Here is a 19,198-nt window from a genome sequence, read left to right on the forward strand (position 1 = left end):
TCTCTTTACACATCTTAATATTCTTGCTTTTCTATGTAGAAACAAAGGCCATTTGGTTGATGACTATTGCCACTCTGCAAAAACCTAAATGTTTGACTCAAAAAAAACCTGATTCTGTTTGACTCAAATTGTCTAATTATTTTCTATCATCAAAACAGTAACCTTCCTCTAAATTTTTAATTAAAAAAATAAAACATGAATATATGCTTGTGGTAAAAAAATAAATAAATAAACCATACTAAAATATGGATAGTAAAACCTCTTTATGCCCTCCTCCACCAAATTATTTCCTTCCCAGAGGTAAATACTATTAACTTGGTGTATATTTTTTCAAACTTTTGTGCTTTTAATTTATATACATGTACACACTTGTGTTTTATATACATTTTTCTAACCTAATATAGCTTGACAATCTTTTTGTGTTGATCTAAAGCTATCTCATTCTTTTGTTGTTATACTGAAATAACCATGTATAATCAACAAATTTTCTTCTTCATTTCATATTGACCAATCTTCTTTTATTAACACATTGCGTACCACATAGAAATCTCTAAGATATATGCCAGGGACCACACGTTTCTGGGCAAACTGCACGTTATTTAAATCATCATAATGCACTTTAGGTGTTATTTTTCAATAATTATAACATTTTTATTTACAAAAACAATTAAACAATTAAAACAATTAAAGTTCCTAGTACTTTTTTAACGTATGGTACTGCGTAAAACATTTTCCTCTATGAAGAGGGACCAAACAAAATTTGCATAAGTATCTAGATTAGCCGCTCCCTTTTCCACGGGCGTGAAAAACGAGAACACTCGTGAGCGGTCCTTAACAGATGGCACGCGAAACACGAGAAAACTCCTGAGCGGTACGAAATGTGTTAACTAGTTTCCCAGTTACCCTATTCCAGGAATGGTTCCTCTTGTATATGGGACAAGAAGACATCCAAAATAGAGAAGCCTGTCACTAACTGCAGATTTAAAATGTTAGCTTTTAGCTCTACAACAGTCTCAAGAGTGTTAGCTAATCACCTCTAGGACCGACAGCCAGTAGGTGAGTAAACCAACCAGCAAGGTTCATGGAATCTCCATGACTCCATTAGGCTCCGAACCCCAGAAAGCAGCCTCCTGTCAACATCCTTGAGCCCAACCCTACACCATGTAATAGCATTACTGACTGGCCTTATATTATTTGAATTGAAAGGCAATGGTGATAGCCATGTTGCTCATAAAAGAGGGAAATATAGGAAATTAATTTTGGTTTTCATTAAGAATTCACAAATCTCGAATCTAATATTTAAATCAAAAATTTTTACTTTATAAATTACTATACCTGGGGCAGCTCGTAGCTGGGAGGAGCAACTCAAAGGTCTTAGAGCTGGAAGACAAAATACAGTGTTTACAAAAAGCAATACAATTCTATGTCTGTATAAGATGCTTATAAATCCAAAGCTATTGTTAAAAAAGAAAGCACAAATTAAACTTACAAAATCTGAGGGCCCATGCTGATGTACTGGGAAGGTTTTTAAAAGTGTAAGTCAAGATGGAAGTCATTTTGAAATCTGAAAAAAAGGACAAAAATATATCCTGGGTTATTTGTATCTGTATAAAATATCCCTAAAAGTAGAAATAAAATGTTAAAATAAAGGATGGCTGGAAGGAAGGAAACTGAGTAAATGGGGATCAGGTGTAAGAAAGACTTGCCATCATATACTTCTCAATTTTGAAACATGTTTTAACCTAAAATAAGAAAAGAACTGGCAAGTTTTGCCTACGAAGGCTGTGGGAGCCAGCCTCTAAGATAGCATGCCCCATAAAACAATCTCCATGTTTTATAATTCAACCTTTGTGCAGTCACCTCCCACATAGTACCACAATCGGTCTGTGTAAACAAAGGAATGTGTCAGAAGGGGTGGGATGCCACTTCTGCGATGAGGCTATAGGCCATCCTGCAGCTTCAGCCTTGGTCACTCTCTGAGATCACTGGCTCGGGGGAAGCCAGCCGGCATGTCTCCCCTGCACTAGCCCTGTGGATGTGGAGAGGCTCACGTGGTGAGGAACTGCTGCCTCCTGCCAACAGCCATGTGAGTGCACTTGGAAGTGGATCCTCTAGCACAGGCAGCTTTCAGATGACAACAGCCGTGGCCAACATGCTGACTACAACCTCATGAGAAACTCTAAGTTAGAACAATGCAGTTAACTTGCCACCAGAAACTGTATGAGATAATACATTTTTATTGTTCTAAACTGCTAAATTATAGGGTAACTTGTACCCCATAATTACCCCAAATATAATAGATAACATAAAAGCCTTGTTTAACTTCCCTTGGTTAGACTAAAAAGAGGACACCGTATGGCTTCAAAAGAGAAAAAAATATATATTTTTCCAAATATGTGGATTGAAAAGAGATGAAGGAATCCAAGCTGTCGGCTCATCAGCCTAGGAATGGATATTCAAGGGACTCTGGCCGAGGAGACACAAATTGGCACCATTGTTTCCAGGAGCTACATATGATGCCACATGAGTCTGATATACAAATTTCCTTAAATAAAGTTCATCATGAAATAAAATTCATAAAAGATAGTCAAGAAAATGTCGATAGAGAAAAAGGGGGACTTTGCACTAATAGATATCAAAACTTTCTACAAAACACCAGTAATTCAGCAGTGCAATTCTGGCACAGGAATAAATAAAACTAATCAACAGAATAGGATGTAGCAAGTTCGGAAGCATACTCATGTGCATGAGGATTTAGTTAATAATAGGGATAACATTTCAATAAGTGGAAGATGAATTATTCAATAGATTTGTTGGGGAAATGGCTAACCATTTAGGAAAAAATTTAAGTTCATAAATCACACCTTAATAAATAAATTCCAGATGGACTAATCTAAATACCTATCTATCTATTTTAAACTATAAAAGTACTCAAAGCTAATAGAGAATACACACACACACACACACACACACACACATACACACAGTGGGGCCTTGACTTACGAGTTTAATTCGTTCCGAGACCGAACTCGTTAAGGAGCTCGTTAACTCAAATTACTCTGTCAACTCAAAACAAAAAATCAGCCGAGAGACAGCTGGTATCTCAAAAAACTCTCGTTAGTCGGGACACTCGTAAGTCAAGGCCCCACTGTGTGTGTGTGTGTGTGTGTGTGTGTGTGTGTGTGTGTGTGTGTATAAAAGCCTAAGCAACCGAACGACCGGTCAACCTGTCACTATGACATGCACTGACCACCAGGGGGAAGATGCTCAATGTAGGAGCTGCCCCCTGGTGGTCAGTGCACTCCCACAGTGGGAGCGCCGCTCAGCTGACTGATGGGTGCCAGACACCAGGCTCATGGATGGCAAGTGCAGCTGCAGCGCCGTGAGCTTCTCCTGCCTCCATAGCAGCACTACCGAACAGCGGCCACAGTAGGCACAGTGGGGCTGGGATGAGTGGGAGCAGTGCAACGTCCAGCCCAGTCTCGGGCTCCTCCCTGGCCACCTGCCGGTTTGCACACTACTACATCCCCCTAGGGGTCCGGGATTGCGAGAGGGCGCAGGCCAGGCTGAGGGACCCCACCAGTGCACAAATCTGTGCACCAGGCCTCTAGTATTCTTTATAATCTTAGATGGGGAAAGGCTTCCAATATATAGCATAAAGCCCAGAGACCATCATAGAGAAGACTAACTAATAGATCTGATTAGATACACATTTACAATATCTACAGAGCAAAAGACACTAAAAGGTAAAAGTAGAACAACAGATTCAGAGAAAATATTTGTAATATGTAAAACACACAAAGGGTTAATATTCATATTCATAAAGAACTTTTATAAATTATAGGAGAAACACTCTATAATGAAATCTGATTTTTCACCCCAACATCCCTTCACCCCATTATATAGTTGCCATATGTAGTTTCTATGGGATTGAATCCAGCCCAACTCCAGGGTTTAAACCAATCAGAATAATTTAATTCTCTTCGCCAAGGTCACTGGTTCAGGTGATGAAGGTCTAAAACAATCCTGCATGCTCAATCTCTCTCTCTCTCTGCCCCTTGCCCTCTGAAATCAATAAAAATTTTAAAAATATGTTAAAACAGCCCTGTATGTATTGCCTTGATCACTGGTATTGATTTGGGAATAGTTAACCTGACATTCAAGTCTTCCGCCTGGAATTCTGGAACACAAATCTTTCCTTCTGAGGCATCCAGCCATAGCAGTTAGAAAACATGAAAAAAAAAGCCATCCTACAGACAGAAGTGACCACAAAAGAAGACAGAACCAAGAATCTCAGAAAAAGAAACTAGAGCGCTGATTGAGTCACATCTGAAACTCATCCTCCCACTGTCAATAAATCCCTTTAATAAGTCAGTTTGAATAGAATTTACTCTTATTTACATGTGAAAAACCTCCTGATATATGACCAAAAGGAAAATGAGCAACTCACATAAAAAATAAAAATGTCAAATAAAAAAATGTTGGGGAGAACCAAGATGGCGGCATAGGTTAAGGCCGGAGTTTGCTGCTTTGAACAACTACTTCAAAAGTGAAACCAAAAAACGGAAGGGACATCACCCAGAACCACAGGAACGCTGGCTGAGTGGAAGTCCTACAACTAGGAGGAAAGAGAAACGCATACGGACACTCAGAGGAGGCGCAGTGCTGAAGTCAAATTCTGAGGTGCGGAGTGCGCGGAGCGGGCTGGCAGCGGAGGGCGCGGTTGGCGTTTTCAATCGGGAGGGAGTCGCAGACTCTGAGCTCCAGATCCGGGTGAGTCTTTAGGGACCCAGACTCAAACGGGAGAAGCGGGACTGTCTGGCTTCGGTCAGAGCGAGTGCAGCTTTCTCTCCGAGGTTTGCAGCCATTGCTGGGACTCAGAGAGGCAGAGCCCCTGGGGACAGGACTGAGAGCCGCCATCACTGCTCTCTCTGGCCCACCCTACCCGCCCCACCCAAGCCCTGCAGAGAGGCATTTGCCGGATAGCCTCAGGCAAAGGCTAGATTAGCACCTCCCTAGAGGACAGAAGTTCTCTCACTGCAGACACAGCTGATTCTCATAGCCACTTGGCCTGGAGGTCAAACCCTCCCTGGTATTAGCTACAACAATCAAGGTTTATAAGACTGCGCACAAAGACCACTAGGGGGTGCACCAAGGAAGCATAACAAAATGCGGAGACAAAGAAACAGGACAAAATTGTCAATGGAAGATATAGAGTTCAGAACCACACTTTTAAGGTCTCTCAAGAACTGTTTAGAAGCCGCCGATAAACTTAATGAGATCTACAAGAAAACTAATGAGACCCTCGATCGTATATTGGGGAACCACCTAGAAATTAAGCATACACGGACTGAAATAACGAATATTATACAGACTCCCGACAGCAGACCAGAGGAGCGCAAGAATCAAGTCAATGATTTGAAATGCGAGGAAGCAAAAAACACCCAACCAGAAAAGCAAAATGAAAAAAGAATCCAAAAATGCGAGGATAGTGTAAGGAGCCTCTGGGACAGCTTCAAGCGTACCAACATCAGAATTATAGGGGTGCCAGAAGATGAGAGAGAGCAAGATATTGAAAACCTATTTGAAGAAATAATGACAGAAAACTTCCCCCACCTGGTGAAAGAAATGGACTTACAGGTCCAAGAAGCGCGGAGAACCCCAAACAAAAGGAATCCAAAGAGGACCACACCAAGACACATCATAATTAAAATGCCAAGAGCAAAAGACAAAGAGAGAATCTTAAAAACAGCAAGAGAAAGAAACTCAGTTACCTACAAGGGAATACCCATACGACTGTCAGCTGATTTCTCAACAGAAACTTTGCAGGCCAGAAGGGAGTGGCAAGAAATATTCAAAGTGATGAATACCAAGAACCTACAACCAAGATTACTTTATCCAGCAAAGCTATCATTCAGAATTGAAGGTCAGATAAAGTGCTTCACAGATAAGGAAAAGCTAAAGGAGTTCATCACCACCAAACCAGGATTATATGAAATGCTGAAAGGTATCCTTTAAGAAGAGTAAGAGGAAGAAAAAGGTAAAGATACAAATTATGAACAACAAATATGCATCTATCAACAAGTGAATCTAAGAATCAAGTGAATAAATAATCTGATGAACAGAATGAACTGTTGATTATAATAGAATCAGGGACATAGAAAGGGAATGGACTGACTATTCTTGGGGGGGAAAGGGGTATGGGAGATGCAGGAAGAGACTGGACAAAAATCGTGCACCTATGGATGAGGACAGTGGGTGGGGAGTGAGGGCGGAGGGTGGGGTGGGAACTGGGAGGAGGGGAGTTATGGGGGGGAAAAAAGAGGAACAAATGTAATAATCTGAACAATAAAGATTTAATTAAAAGAAAAAAAAAAAAATGTTAAAAGTCCAACCTCACTAACAATAAAAAAGTTAATTAAAAAAAGGCTTCATTTTGAGTTTATCAGATTAGCAAAAATTTTAAATATGGTTAATATACAATTCTAGTAAGAATGGGTCTATTTGGGCACTTTTAAATTCAGCTGCTAGAAGTATAAACTGCTAAGGCCTTTTTGGGAGGCAATTTTCAGTTGTCTATCAAAATTTGAATTGTGATTTTCTGAGCCCAATAATTCCTCTTCTGGTCTTTAACTTACAGAAATATTCAAGATGTGGAGAAACTAAGATGGCGGCATAGATAAACACCGGGAAATAGTCGCCTCCCACAACAATTGAAAATTAGCCTAAAGGACGGAGCAAACATCGTCCAAAACAACAGGAAGGCTGGCTGAGTGTAATTTCTACAACTAGAAGAAAAGAAAAGCACGCTGAGAGCCAGAGGAGCTGCGGAGGCTGAGTGCAGAGGTACGGCGGCGGCTCGCGCGCGCGGAAAGGGGGTGGCACCTGAGGACGCGGCTGTCTTTTTGAATCACAAGCTCCCGACTGCTCTGAACTCCGGTTCCGGGAAGTCTCTGGGGACCCAGGTCTCATACGGGGAGAGGCGGCTCTCTCAGGCGGCAGCGGGCGAACTTGAGGGCCGCTTTCCCTCAGAGGTGCTTGCAGCCGTTACCGGGACACTGAGACGCGCGACTCCGGGCGCGGAGAATCAGCCATTGCTTCTTTCTACGCCCTTTGACTACCTGAGACCACGCCCCACCCGGGCTGCGGCAGAGGCTTTTGCATGTGAATGCCCCAGAACTTTGCAACCTGATAATTACCTAACTGCAGCCGGGCCAGCCAGACCCGGAACTTCCAAGAGAAGGCCCAAGGCCCCCGCAGCGGCTTGCATTGCTTCACAGCTGAGCCTCTTCATAGTTCCTGCTGTGTGGCCTCAGGCAGGGGCTGAATTAGCACCTCCTTAGATCCAGGAGCCACTGTACCCAGTGGTCAGAGGGGGACCATTCTCCCACTTCAGACACAGCTGCTTCCCACAGCCAATTAGCCTGGAGGTCAATTCCTCCCAGTGATCCTACAACTAGCGAGGCACCAAGAGTGCACCAAGAGTGTCCACCCCAGGTAACTGGGGAGGCTGAGCCACTGGGCCCTACAGGACACCTCGCGCGCAGGCCACTCTATCAACACAGGGAAGCAGCCAAAATGCGGAGACAAAGAAACAGGTCACAATTGGCAGAAACGGAGGAGGCCAGACGACTGGATTTAGAGTTCAAGGCCACGTTTATAAGGTTTGTCAAGAATTTTATGGAAACCGCCTATAAATTTAATGAATCCCTCAAGGAATATGGTGAGACCATGGAGGTCATGAAAAAGGACCAATTAGAAATTATGCATACACTGACTGAAATAAAGAATACTTTACAGAGATCCAACAGCAGACAAGAGGATCCCAAGAATCAAGTCAAAGATTTGAAATGCAAAGAAACAAAAAATACCCAACCGAAAAAGAAAAAAGAAAAGAGATTCAAAAAATATGAAGATAGTGTAAGGAACCTCTGGGACAACTTCAAGCGTACCAACATCAGAATTATAGGGGTACCAGAAGGAGAGAGAGGGCAAGATATTGAAAACCTTTTTGAAGAAATAATGACAGAAAACTTCCCCCACCTGGTGAAAGAAATGGACTTACAAGTCCAGGAAGCGCAGAGAACCCCAAACAAAAGGAATCCAAAGAGGACCACACCAAGACACATCATAATTAAAATGCCAAGAGCAAAAGATAAAGAGAGAATCTTAAAAGCAGCAAGAGAAAGACAGTCAGTTACCTACAAGGGAGTACCCATCCGACTGTCAGCTGATTTCTCAACAGAAACCATGCAGGCCAGAAGAGAGTGGCAAGAAATATTCAAAGAGATGAATAGCAAGAACCTGCAACCAAGATTACTTTATCCAGCAAAGCTATCATTCAGAATGGAAGGTCAGATAAAGAGCTTCACGGATAAGAAAAAGCTAAAGGAGTTCATCACCACCAAACCAGCATTATATGAAATGCTGAAAGGTATTCTTTAAGAAGAGGAAGAAGAAAAAGGAACTCTTACCATTTGCCACAGCATGGATGGAACTGGAGAGCGGATAAATACCACAAGATCTCACTTATTTGTGGAATATAATGAACAACATAAACTGATGAACAAGGACTGATCCAGAGACGGAGAGGCATTGATTGGACTGTCGGGCCTTGGAGGGAAGGTAGGGGAGGGTGGGGGCAAGGGGGAAAGATCAACCAAAGGACTTATGTGCAAGCATATAGGCCTAACCAATGGACACGGACAACGGGGGGGTGAGGGGGTGAGCGGGGAGAGGGGGGGTAGAGGGTACACATATGTAATATCTTAATCAATAAAAAATATTAAAAAAAAAGAAATATTCAAGATGTATGTGTAGCATACATGGATCTCTAACTATAGAAATACTTAAGATACTCATTGTAGCATTGTTTACATTTGTGGAAAACTGAAACTAATCTAAATGCACATCAGTAGGAAATGGTTAAATAAATTATAGTACTGAAACTAATACAAAATAATATTGAATGTAAACTGTAACAGAAAAATCAAATTTACAAAATTATAGTATAAACATAGTATGAAATACTGTGCAGCAGTTTGGAAAGAATTGAAACATACTGATATACATGTGTGTACTGATATCCATGTATATATCCACAACATATATTAATGAAAAAGCAAGCTGCAAAGTAGTATGTACAGTAAGACTCGATATGACACAGAGAGAGAGAAAAGAGAGCCCATAAAGCTGAGTCTAGCCAGACAGGCGTGGCTCAGTGGTTGAGCATTAACCTATGAACCAGGAGACCACGGTTCGGTTTGCAGCCAGGGCACATAGCCAGTTTTCAGTTTGTGGGCTCGATCCCCCAGTGTAGGGCGTGCAAGAGGCAGCAATGATTCTCTCTCATCATTGATGTTTCTACCTGTCTCTGAAATAAAAAAAAAATTTTTTTTTTTTAAAAAGCTGAGTCTATAAATGGAAGAGGTAGAGGCTTTCATTTTATATTCTTCTGTCTTCTTAACATTTTTAAATGAGAATTTTTATGTACAGTATAATTTTTATTTAAAATCTATGTATATTAATATTTATATAGATATGTAAAAATGTAGAAATGCATAAAAATGTTCAAAAAATACATATAAAAATGTGACTGTTATCTCTGAGTGGTGGAATTATAAGTGTATTTTTCTTTAGACTTTTCTGTAGTTTCTGAAAAAAAGTACATAGAATATATATTCCATCAATAATAAATAAGGAGATATTTTAAAAGAAAGAGGGACTAAGCAAACTACTCTATGGGAGGACTGACTCTTACTGTCACTTGCTCTAAGGTTTAGGAAATAAACATTTTGACCTAAGGATAAAGTAGGCTCTACTGAATGTGGACCTATGGAAAGATGCTTGAAGCTGCAGGGACCTGGGAACAAGGGAAAGAAGGGGCCTGGCAAGTAATGAAAATAAGATAAATTGGCTCCAACAGCTCATGATTACAATATCATTAAGACACAATGTTCCTGGCCTGTGGGGCTCAACTGGTTGAGTGTCCTTCCATGCACCAAAAGGTCACCAGTTCAATTCCCGGTCAAGGCACATGCCCTGGTTTGGGACTTGATCCCCAGGAGTGCAGGAGGCAGCAGATGGATGTTTTTCTCTCCCTCTCCCTTCCTCTCTCTAAAATCAATAAAAGTATATTTAATAATAATAAAGACACACTGTAATGCCCTGACCTTTAAGCAAGTTACTTAACCTTTCCTCTGCTTTAGAATTAAGATACAGAGCCCTAGCCGGTTTGGCTCAGTGGAGTACGTGCAGGAGGCAACCAATCCATGTTTCTGTTCTCTGTCTCTCTCCTCCTTCCTTCCCCTCTTTCTAGAAATCAATGGGAAAATATCCTCAGATGAGGAGTAACAAAAAACAAAAGATCTGTAAAATGGATCTATAAGATATAGGTAATTTCAGTACTTACCTCAGAGGATTGTTGAGGAATAACTAAATTAATATACATAAAGCACTTAGAACAGTGCCTGACACACAGTCAGGGGCATCCATGTATTTGCTACTAAAATCAGTGGGTGGGGTAGTTTCCCTCTAAGTACACCATAGTGAGAAACATAACATTTCCGCCTTACTATTTTGTTGCAAATACAGGGAACAAAAAAAGTCAAGAGCCAAACTACAACCCATGGGCCTCTAGCTAATAAGAGCTGTTACATTTTTAAAGAGATGCAGAACAAAACAAAAATATATATATGACAAGAGATCACTGTGGGTTTGCAAAGCTACTTACTATCTGGCCCTTTACAGAAAAAGCCTGCCACCCCTGATGTAAGCAATAGGTGCGACAAAAACCTTCTGAGTTGGAGGGCCTTTGGAGGTCACCAAGAATCCTTTCTGGAAATTAAATGACCACTGGTCATCCAGTTGCTGCTTAAAGGGCTCCGAATGATGGAGGACTGTTTGACCTGAGCTTTAAACGAAAACCTCTCTTCTTTCTTTCCACACTCATTTCAGTCTCAACCTCCCTGCCCCTTGCCCCTGCTCCTTCCTGCTTCCTCTGTGAGCTCAGATTTATGTCTCAAATCCTGGCTCTGCCGCAGAACCAGAAAATTGACATAAGCTCTGAGCCTCTCAACCTTCTGGCCCTTTAAATACAGTTCCTCATGTTGTGACCCAACCATGAAATTATTTTCGTTGCTACTTCATAACTGTAATGTTGCTACTGTTATGAATCGTAATGTAAATATCTGATATGCAGAATGGTCTCAGGCGACCCCTGTGAAAGGGTCGTTCGACCGCCAAAGGGGTTGCGACCCACAGGTTGAGAACCGCTGGTCTAGAACATGCAAATAACAATGTGGGGATTGTGAGGATTAAGTGAGATGGCGTGAAAGCGCCTAGAGCAGTGGTTCTCAACCTTGGCTGCACATTAGAATCACCTGGGAATCTTCTTAAAATCCTGATTTCTGGGCCTCATCCTCCGGAAATTCTGTTTCTTTGTTACTAATGTTGTGGCCCCACCCCATAACAAAGAAACAGAATTTCCGGAGGATGAGGCCCAGAAATCAGGATTTTAAAAAGATTCCCAGGTGATTCTAATGTGCAGCCAAGGTTGAGAACCACTGGCCTAGAGGACCCTCGATGTTACCAATCAGCTACTTTGAGGACTTAAGCCCATCTTTCCCGAACAAAAACAGCTACTGTCCAATGCAGAGCTCTTGGCGAGAAGTTAGTAGGACATACTACGCTCTAGTCCCGTTTCTTCCACCTGCGGCCGTGAGCAAAATTACTCACGCTGTGATTCACGGGCCTGTTTTCTCACCGATAAAATGAAGGGGATGAATGACCAGACAAACGGCCAGGTCCCTTCTGGGTTAGAAAACCCTCTGAAACACTGGCTTTCCGAACAGGATGGAGGAATGTCTCCTTCCACAATCGGAGTCACGAAGCTCAAAGGACCGAGAGTCACCCCTGGAAGCAGGATTCGGGGGAAACCCGTGGGCCCGTTCTGGCTACCCGCAACGTCGGTGAAACGGTAACAAATACTGCAACATAGCCCAGCGCTTTAAGCGCGCGCGAGCGCACGCACACACACACGCACGCACACACATACCCCACCCGCGAACAGTTGGTTCACGCGCGGTGATAAATTAACCCGTCCAAGTTACTGCACTAATTGCTTTGGTATAGGAGACCGCGTCCCGGAGCTTCCTTCCGCTGGCCGAGCTCCACTCCCCTAGGGAGGGGGCAGCCGCGGGCGGGAAAGAAGTGCGGGTCTCGCCGAGGGGGAAAGGGCCGGGCGAAGAGTCCAGCGCACCCGCCGTCTCACCTGCGTTCGCGTCCGCTAAGGCTCCCGCAGTTGGCAAGGTTCACACCCTAATGACAGAATCCAGAGGGGCCGGGGGCGGGGCCAGTCTGGAAAGGACCCCTCACGTCAGCCGGCGGTTCCGCGGGCTTCGCTGGTCTCGCGGCTGCCCGCTGGCCGCCTGACTGGAAAACTCGGCACGGTACCCTCTTCTCGATGGGCCGCCTTCCTTCCAGCAAGGAAAGGGTCCTTTTCGTCCCATTATCCGGGAACGAAGGGCAGGGTTAAGGGACCCGCGGCAACTCAGCGTCGGGATTTTAGTCAGGCAATGCGTCAGGCGCCTGCCTGGGGCCGGGCTGCGAGAAAGAAAAGTCTTGGGCCTGGCCCCCCAGCACTTGAAGCTCTTTCCACTTTCGTCCTCTTCTGCTCAAGATGGTGGCCTCCCGCGCAATCGGTTGCCTCAGACGCTTCACAAATGCCTCCAGGACGCTCCACTGCTCAGGTGAGGCCTGGCTGAGGCTGCCCCGGACCCCGGGTATAACGCCTGAGGAGAGTAGGGCGGCCTCGGACCCGCGTCCCCCACTCGCTGCCCCCTCCCTGACCCCGCCCGGGGCCCCAGCCCTGGGTTAGGGGGGGGCAGGGGAGATGCTGCCCTGCGACCCGGTCTCCCGTGTCCTTGGGAAAGGACTGCCACTTCCTCTCTCATGACTCCGAGCCGAGTACGGGTTTCAGGCTCCGTAACCTCTAACGTTCCCGAGTCCTGAGCACCGGCCTGGCACTTGCCGCGCTTCTCCCCGCCGCACGTCTGGGCTCACGCCCCTCTCACCTCCGGTAACGGCGGCCTTGAACCTGCCCTACCGGACCGGGGGGGGGGGGGGGGAGGGGGGGGTCCAGGACCGGGACACTCCGGTCGGTCACGCCTCTGTGTCTCCACGACAGCTTGCCCGTACCAAGAGCCACCCTAAAAGCTGCTTGGACAGAATTCACCAGCCTTTTTTACACTTTTTAATAGGGAGCTCAACCGTTGCCGTTCAATAATCCCAGCGTGTTGAATTTCAAGGGGAGGTTCTGCAACCGGCTATAAGAAACATTTTTAAAATAACGCCAACGCGTGTATTTTATGGGATAAAATGTGATAGATACCCTGTTAGCTTTCATGCGCTTTGCCTTTCTCTCTCCAAGCTGTCAGTGAAAGTGGGTAATTGTGGAAATTCAAGCGTTTTCCTTCCATGCCAGATCTGTAAGCTGAAATGTGACTAACTTTTCTCATTGTGTGTTCTCCTACATGCGGATGATTTCACGAGAGATTTCATTTGCATTGTGCCGTCCTCCCTAATCACAGGGGTAGAATGCTGATTTTAGACAGGTAGCTGGAGCTTCCCTTTATTTTAAGGGATTAATTTTGAATGATTGAACCTTTTATTTTTCTCTTCTATTTTCTTATTTCAGCCACCGTTTTTAGTCTGCACAGGACAGCTGTGTGTGTGTACATGTGTGTTGTGTATGTGTGTGCACATGCACACGCCTGTGTGGGTATGCGCCAATCACAATAACAAAATTGAAATATAAAGATTGGGGAAAGGGGTTAAGAGAAAAGAACCACACATTCTCTTAACTATTTACCACATAGCTACTGTTAATATTTGGCCATGTTACCTTACAGCTTTGTTTTCTGTTTTCCACATTTATTGCTTAACACTGTAGAAAAATTGAATGTATATTTTTTAACCTGCACTTGCATTGGTTTTAAGGTACTTCTTATGGATTAGCAGTGGGTATAACACTTGAGTTGATAATCAAGTCGTGTGTTTTCTAGTCACTACCTGTGTGACTGGCCAAATACCTTAATGTAATGGGTTTTATTTTCTTCAACTGTAAAATGAATGGTTGAGACTATGGATTTACTTTGAAATGAGAAAGTATGACAGAGGAGTTTGGATTTCATTCTGGCCCTGCCTTTTATGCTCTGATGACCTTGGGAGTAAAACAGAGAATAATCTCACCTTGTGAGCTTTAAAGGAGTTATTCTAGATGTAAAGCAGTTTTTTATGGAGAAAGTGCTCAGTAAATGTTAGCTATTAACTAACTTCTGCCCTGAGAAACTGTGATTCTGTATAACTGAGAATTCTTAAAATAATTTTTACATTTTACATGTGTAATTAAAAGTTACAAGCTTAGTTTTTTTATATTTTAATATAGAAATATATGCACATATAAATATTTGCATTATGTTTTCACAAGTAAGAAACTATGGCTCGCCCTAACCGGTTTGGCTCAGTAGATAGAGCATCAGCCTGCGGACCCAAGGGTCCCAGGTTTGATTCCGGCCAAGGGCATGTACCTTGGATGCGGGCACATGCCCAGTAGGGAGTGTGCAGGAGGCAGCTGATCGATGTTTCTCTCATCGATGTTTCTAACTCTCTATCCCTCTCCCTTCCTCTCTGTAAAAAATCAATAAAATATATTAAGAAGAAACAAGAAACTATGGCTCGTCCTATATAATAAAAGCTTAATATGCAAATCGACCTAACAGGGGAACGACTGGTGGAACGACCAGTCGCTATGATGTTCACTGACCACCAGGGGGCAGATGTTCAATGCAGGAGCTGCCCCCAGCCTGCTGGCCCCAGGCCAGCCAAGGCGGGTGCTAGCAGGGGACCCCCTCCCCCAGCCCCCCCAATTGTCCCGCAGTCACCCCACAGAGGGAAGCGACTGGCAGCAGCGGTGGTGGACAGGGCTAATGATCGGGCAGCGCCAGGCCAGCCAAGGTGGGTGTCAGCGCGGGCCCCCCTGGTTGTCCTGCTGGTTACCCCACTGATTGGCCCTGATTGCTGGCCAGGCCTAGGGACCCTACCCATGCACAAATTTCATGCACCGGGCCTCTAGTCATTTGAAAAAATGTCTAGAAAGTGAATTTAAATTTACCTACATAGTGGATTGCCATCTAGACTCAATAGAGTCCTTCATCCTACAAGTCTGTGCAAGTTGTAATGAGATTATGACATTTACTGGTAGGTGATTAAAATCTCTTGAAACTGATTTGTAATTCTAGGAGTTTTATTTTTTTATTTTTTTAAAAATTTTTTTTAATTGATTTCAGAGAGGAAGGGAGAAAGAGATCGAAACACCAACGATGAGAGAGAATCACTAATTGGCTGCCTCCTGCATGCCATGCTGGCTGCGTTAATTCTTGGAGTTTTAAACCATTCCTTCTCTACAAGTGCTATAATCCTATATAATAAAAGCCTAATATGTAAATTGACTGAACCTCAGAACACCAGTTGGCGGGGGGTGGGGCTGGCGAGTGGGTGACGCCAGGCCAGCCAAGTCGGGTGCCAGAGGGGTGATTGGGGGACAGGGCCAGCTGCTAGCAGAGGGAGGCCACTAGTGGTGGCGTGATGGTGGGAGGGGTCAGCCGCTTGCCAGCTGATCAGCCTGCTAGTCGCCTCTTGCAGAGGGAGGCCAGACTGCAGCTTAGGCCCGCTCCCCATGGGAAGCGTCAGTCGGACATTGCCTGAGGGTTCCCAGACTGCAAGAGGGCACAGGCCTGGCTGAGGGACAACTCCCCCCCCCCCCCCAGTGCACGAATTTTTGTGCACCAGGCCTCTAGTTCTGAATATAACTATCTAATGAAAAATCACATCTGGACCAAAGTATCTTGTTTAATTTCCACACCTACCCTAAATCTAAATTCCTAATTATGTAAATGGTCAAATAATTTCACAGGAAATGGATTAAAGGCAAATACTTTAGAAGATGGTGTATATTTAAATTTGACTCTCACATCCTTAGTTCTATCCCTTTTTTTTTCTGTCTCTTTCTTGACCCTCTCCCTTTGACTATTGAGAAAACCTGTTGTTACAACCAGTGTAACATTTTCATATTGAAATTTGTGTTAGCATAATCCAACTTTCTCCACTGCTATAGTTTCAGATCTTGTAGGTATCTTTTTGAGTTACATTATTAAAATGGTTAAAAAGTGGGACAAAGGTTTCGCTCTCTTTTGCTGGCTTAGTAGAATATAGGCTAAAGTTCACCCGGCGGCTCTGACATAAGCTCTGCTGATTAGGTAGTAGGTAAGGCTAGATTCCAGAAGCAAAGCTGCCTTGTACTCCAACTTGATTTCGTTGACTGTGGTTTGGAATTTTTTTCCAGATTTTTTTTTTTTTAACGTGTACTACTTTTTCTCAGCTTTTTGTCTGGGTTAATTTAGAGGAGGTTTTGTGTATATGCTTATAGGTGTGTGTGCAGCAAAGGTAGATTAGTGGGTAAGAGTTTAAAATGGTTTAATCTGTAAGCTAATGAGCACCACCTGTCTTATGTACATATTTGTTTCTTTTTTTGTTTCTTCTTCTTCTTTTTTTTTTTTTTGGTCTGTCTGTATTTATCCCTCCCACTGTGCGTTCCCAACCAGTTCGTTCCCCACTCTAATCCACTTTACCCTATTTAGCTAGACCTGCCTATTCCTTGGCTCCCCTCCCACTGGAATTTGTACTTTATAGGCAAACTCCTTTTTATACCAGCCTAATTCTCACCTCTTATTTATCTCTACTGAGAATTAATTCTTCCTAGATACCATTTCACCTGCTGCCATAGAATGTAAACTCCACAAAGACAGGGATTTTTGTCTTTGTTTACTCCAAGTGCCTAGAATGTGTGGCGTTTGGTAGGCCACAGTAAATTTTTTGCTGTATGAAAAATGACTGTGAGCTGATGGTGGAAGAGATTACGGTTTAGTTGGGGAAGCACCTGCTACAGATGCAATGATTAGACAACAAAACAATAGTTAAGAAAGAGAAAAATTTTAGCAGAGAAGAGAAAGATCGGTATAGATGGAATCTCAAAATAAGGCATTGTGGAAAAGGTTGGAGCCATATAAATATAAAGAAGGAAGAGTGATAAATACAGATTATACAGATTTCAAATGATGGAAAAGCAAAAAAGGGAAGTGTATCATTAGAGAAGTAGAAGCACAAGGAATTGAGGAGATAGCTGGCTTCTCTTAATTTACTTGTTGTAGCACTTTGACTTGAGAACACTGAAATGCACTAAAAGAGTTGTTCCTGGCCATTCAACTAGTAAGTTATAAACCTGATGATTCAGCCCAAGTCTTTTGTCTCCCTCTGTCTTTACACTAGGGGCTGACTTGGATTGCTTAAAGAAGAAATGCAAATGAAACCAGAGGTCACCCCATTGTGGTTCTGGCACCATCTACAGTTTTCTTTTCTTTTTCAATAATATATTGCTTTGCCTTCAAACCAGCAAGATCCTTGGCCACTATTTATGGTCCTCTCCTAACCCACTCCACCACCAGTGGGTTCACATCCCTGGTTCCCATGTGCCCATATGTTTGCTGTATACTTCGGTTACCTTTTTAAAAAATACAGATGCTGAAGCTCAGCCCCTTTAAATTCTGATTCCGTGATTCCAGGTTGTCTGTCACTCAGGAATTTGTGGGTATATTTGCGCCTCCCCACCTGATTCTAATACCTAACATAGTTCTGGAATCACTTTTCAATACTGCCAAGTGAATCCCATTTCGGCTGGATATTTGAATAGTCTTACGTGTAATAGTTCACTCCAGAAGGGTTGCTACCTTCTGGTCAAATATAGACCATTCTTACTTGGAAACTGGGCATGGTTCTAAAGTTTGTTTCTAAACCATGTAGAAAATATGTTATTTTTAAATCCAGATAAAACTTTTTCCTAAGATTATCGGACAAAACTTGGAAGATGTAGGTAGGGAGAAGAGTGAGGAGTTAGAGGTGCATAGGAAATATGGTTGGTCATTAATATGAAAACAAGGGAAGAAAGAGCAGGGTGTTGTGCGTTTTTTAATTGAAAGTGGTACCCTAGCTGGTTTGGCTCAGTGGGCTGAGTGTCAGCCTGCAGACCGAAGGGTCCCGGGTTCAGAGATTCTGGTCGAGGGCATGTACCTTGGTTGCCGGCTCCTCCCGGGCCCAGGCCCTGGTCTGGGCGTGTGCAGGAGGCAACCAATCACAGTGTTTCTCTCACATCGATATTTCTTTCTGTCTTTCCCTCTCTCTTCACTCTCTCTAAAAATCAGTGGAAAGATATCCTCAGGTGAGGATTAAAAAGAATAAATAAATTGGAAGTTATAATTATGGGCTGTTGACCCTATGCTAGACAACTTGGTTATAGCCTATAATAAGGTTTTTGGATAAGAGCAGGGCAAAGGTGAGTGTTTAATGCTAGAAAGGAGGCAGGGTAATGCCCAGAATAACTTGGAATTTTTGCCTAGAATTCCCCAATGTTCCTTATTTCTATCCAGAGTCCAAATTGAAAGACCCTCTGTTGGGACTTCTGTTGTGATGGCTTTTGCTCAAAAGATCATCTCATCACCATGCTGGAGAGCCTCAAGTAGTGAAGTGGCTGGGAAGGAGGAAGAATAGCTGGTCTTTGTTATCCCTAGGGTAGGGGTATTCTTGGCGGAGTGCGCTATAGACTTATTCTGTGAGAAAGGCTGAAAATAACGTGATGTGGACTCTTTTATTTATAACTAGAGGCCCAATGCACAAAAATTTGTGCAAGAGTAGACCTTCCTTCCTCCTGCTGCCGGCACCGGCTTCCCTTTGGCACCTGGGACCTGGGCTGCCGGCACCAGCTTCCCTCCTCCAGTCGCCAGCAGGCACCTGGGACTTGGGACCCAGGCTGGCTTCCCCTGGTCCACCTGCAGGCACCCGGGACCCCGGCTGGCTTCCCTCCAGCCCTGGCTTCATCAGGAAGGATGTCCGGAATGACGTCGGGTCTAATGAGCATATTACCCTTTTATTATTATAGATATACACTAGTGCCCCTTGATTTGATAACATTGGAAACTCCATCTCTCCATAGAAATGTAAGCAGATGTGGCTGAGGAACATGGCTGAGATATATTTGGAATACATTTGGAACTGACATTACGGATTGTTTTGTAGATAACTTATTTCT

At 43.5% G+C, this 19,198-nt stretch overlaps 2 protein-coding genes across 3 annotated transcripts in view; one reads left to right on the forward strand and one right to left on the reverse strand.

The window, feature by feature from the left end:
• HADHB (hydroxyacyl-CoA dehydrogenase trifunctional multienzyme complex subunit beta) overlaps positions 1-12,338 on the reverse strand; it is a gene marked incomplete at both ends in the record, with an annotated part of 31,903 nt that extends 19,565 nt beyond the window's left edge. The window contains 3 exons of one of the 2 annotated variants that reach the window (XM_081101326.1): positions 1,336-1,380; positions 1,490-1,564; positions 12,272-12,338. In XM_081101326.1, coding sequence (XP_080957452.1) covers positions 1,336-1,380; positions 1,490-1,556 — 112 coding nt within the window. Of the gene's footprint in view, positions 1-1,335; positions 1,381-1,489; positions 1,565-12,271 lie in introns of those variants that run through there. The other variant, XM_081101325.1, reaches the window with a different exon arrangement.
• Positions 12,339-12,600: 262 nt separating this feature from the next.
• The window catches only part of HADHA (hydroxyacyl-CoA dehydrogenase trifunctional multienzyme complex subunit alpha), a 30,521-nt gene continuing 23,923 nt past the window's right edge, over positions 12,601-19,198 (forward strand). The window contains exon 1 of the mRNA XM_081100770.1: positions 12,601-12,749. Within this exon, the coding sequence (XP_080956896.1) occupies positions 12,680-12,749 (70 nt within the window). The 5' untranslated portion in view covers positions 12,601-12,679. The remainder of the gene's footprint in view (positions 12,750-19,198) is intronic.

The sequence above is a fragment of the Myotis nattereri genome (genome assembly GCF_964212035.1).
Source record: "Myotis nattereri genome assembly, chromosome: 10".
NCBI lineage: Eukaryota > Metazoa > Chordata > Mammalia > Chiroptera > Vespertilionidae > Myotis > Myotis nattereri.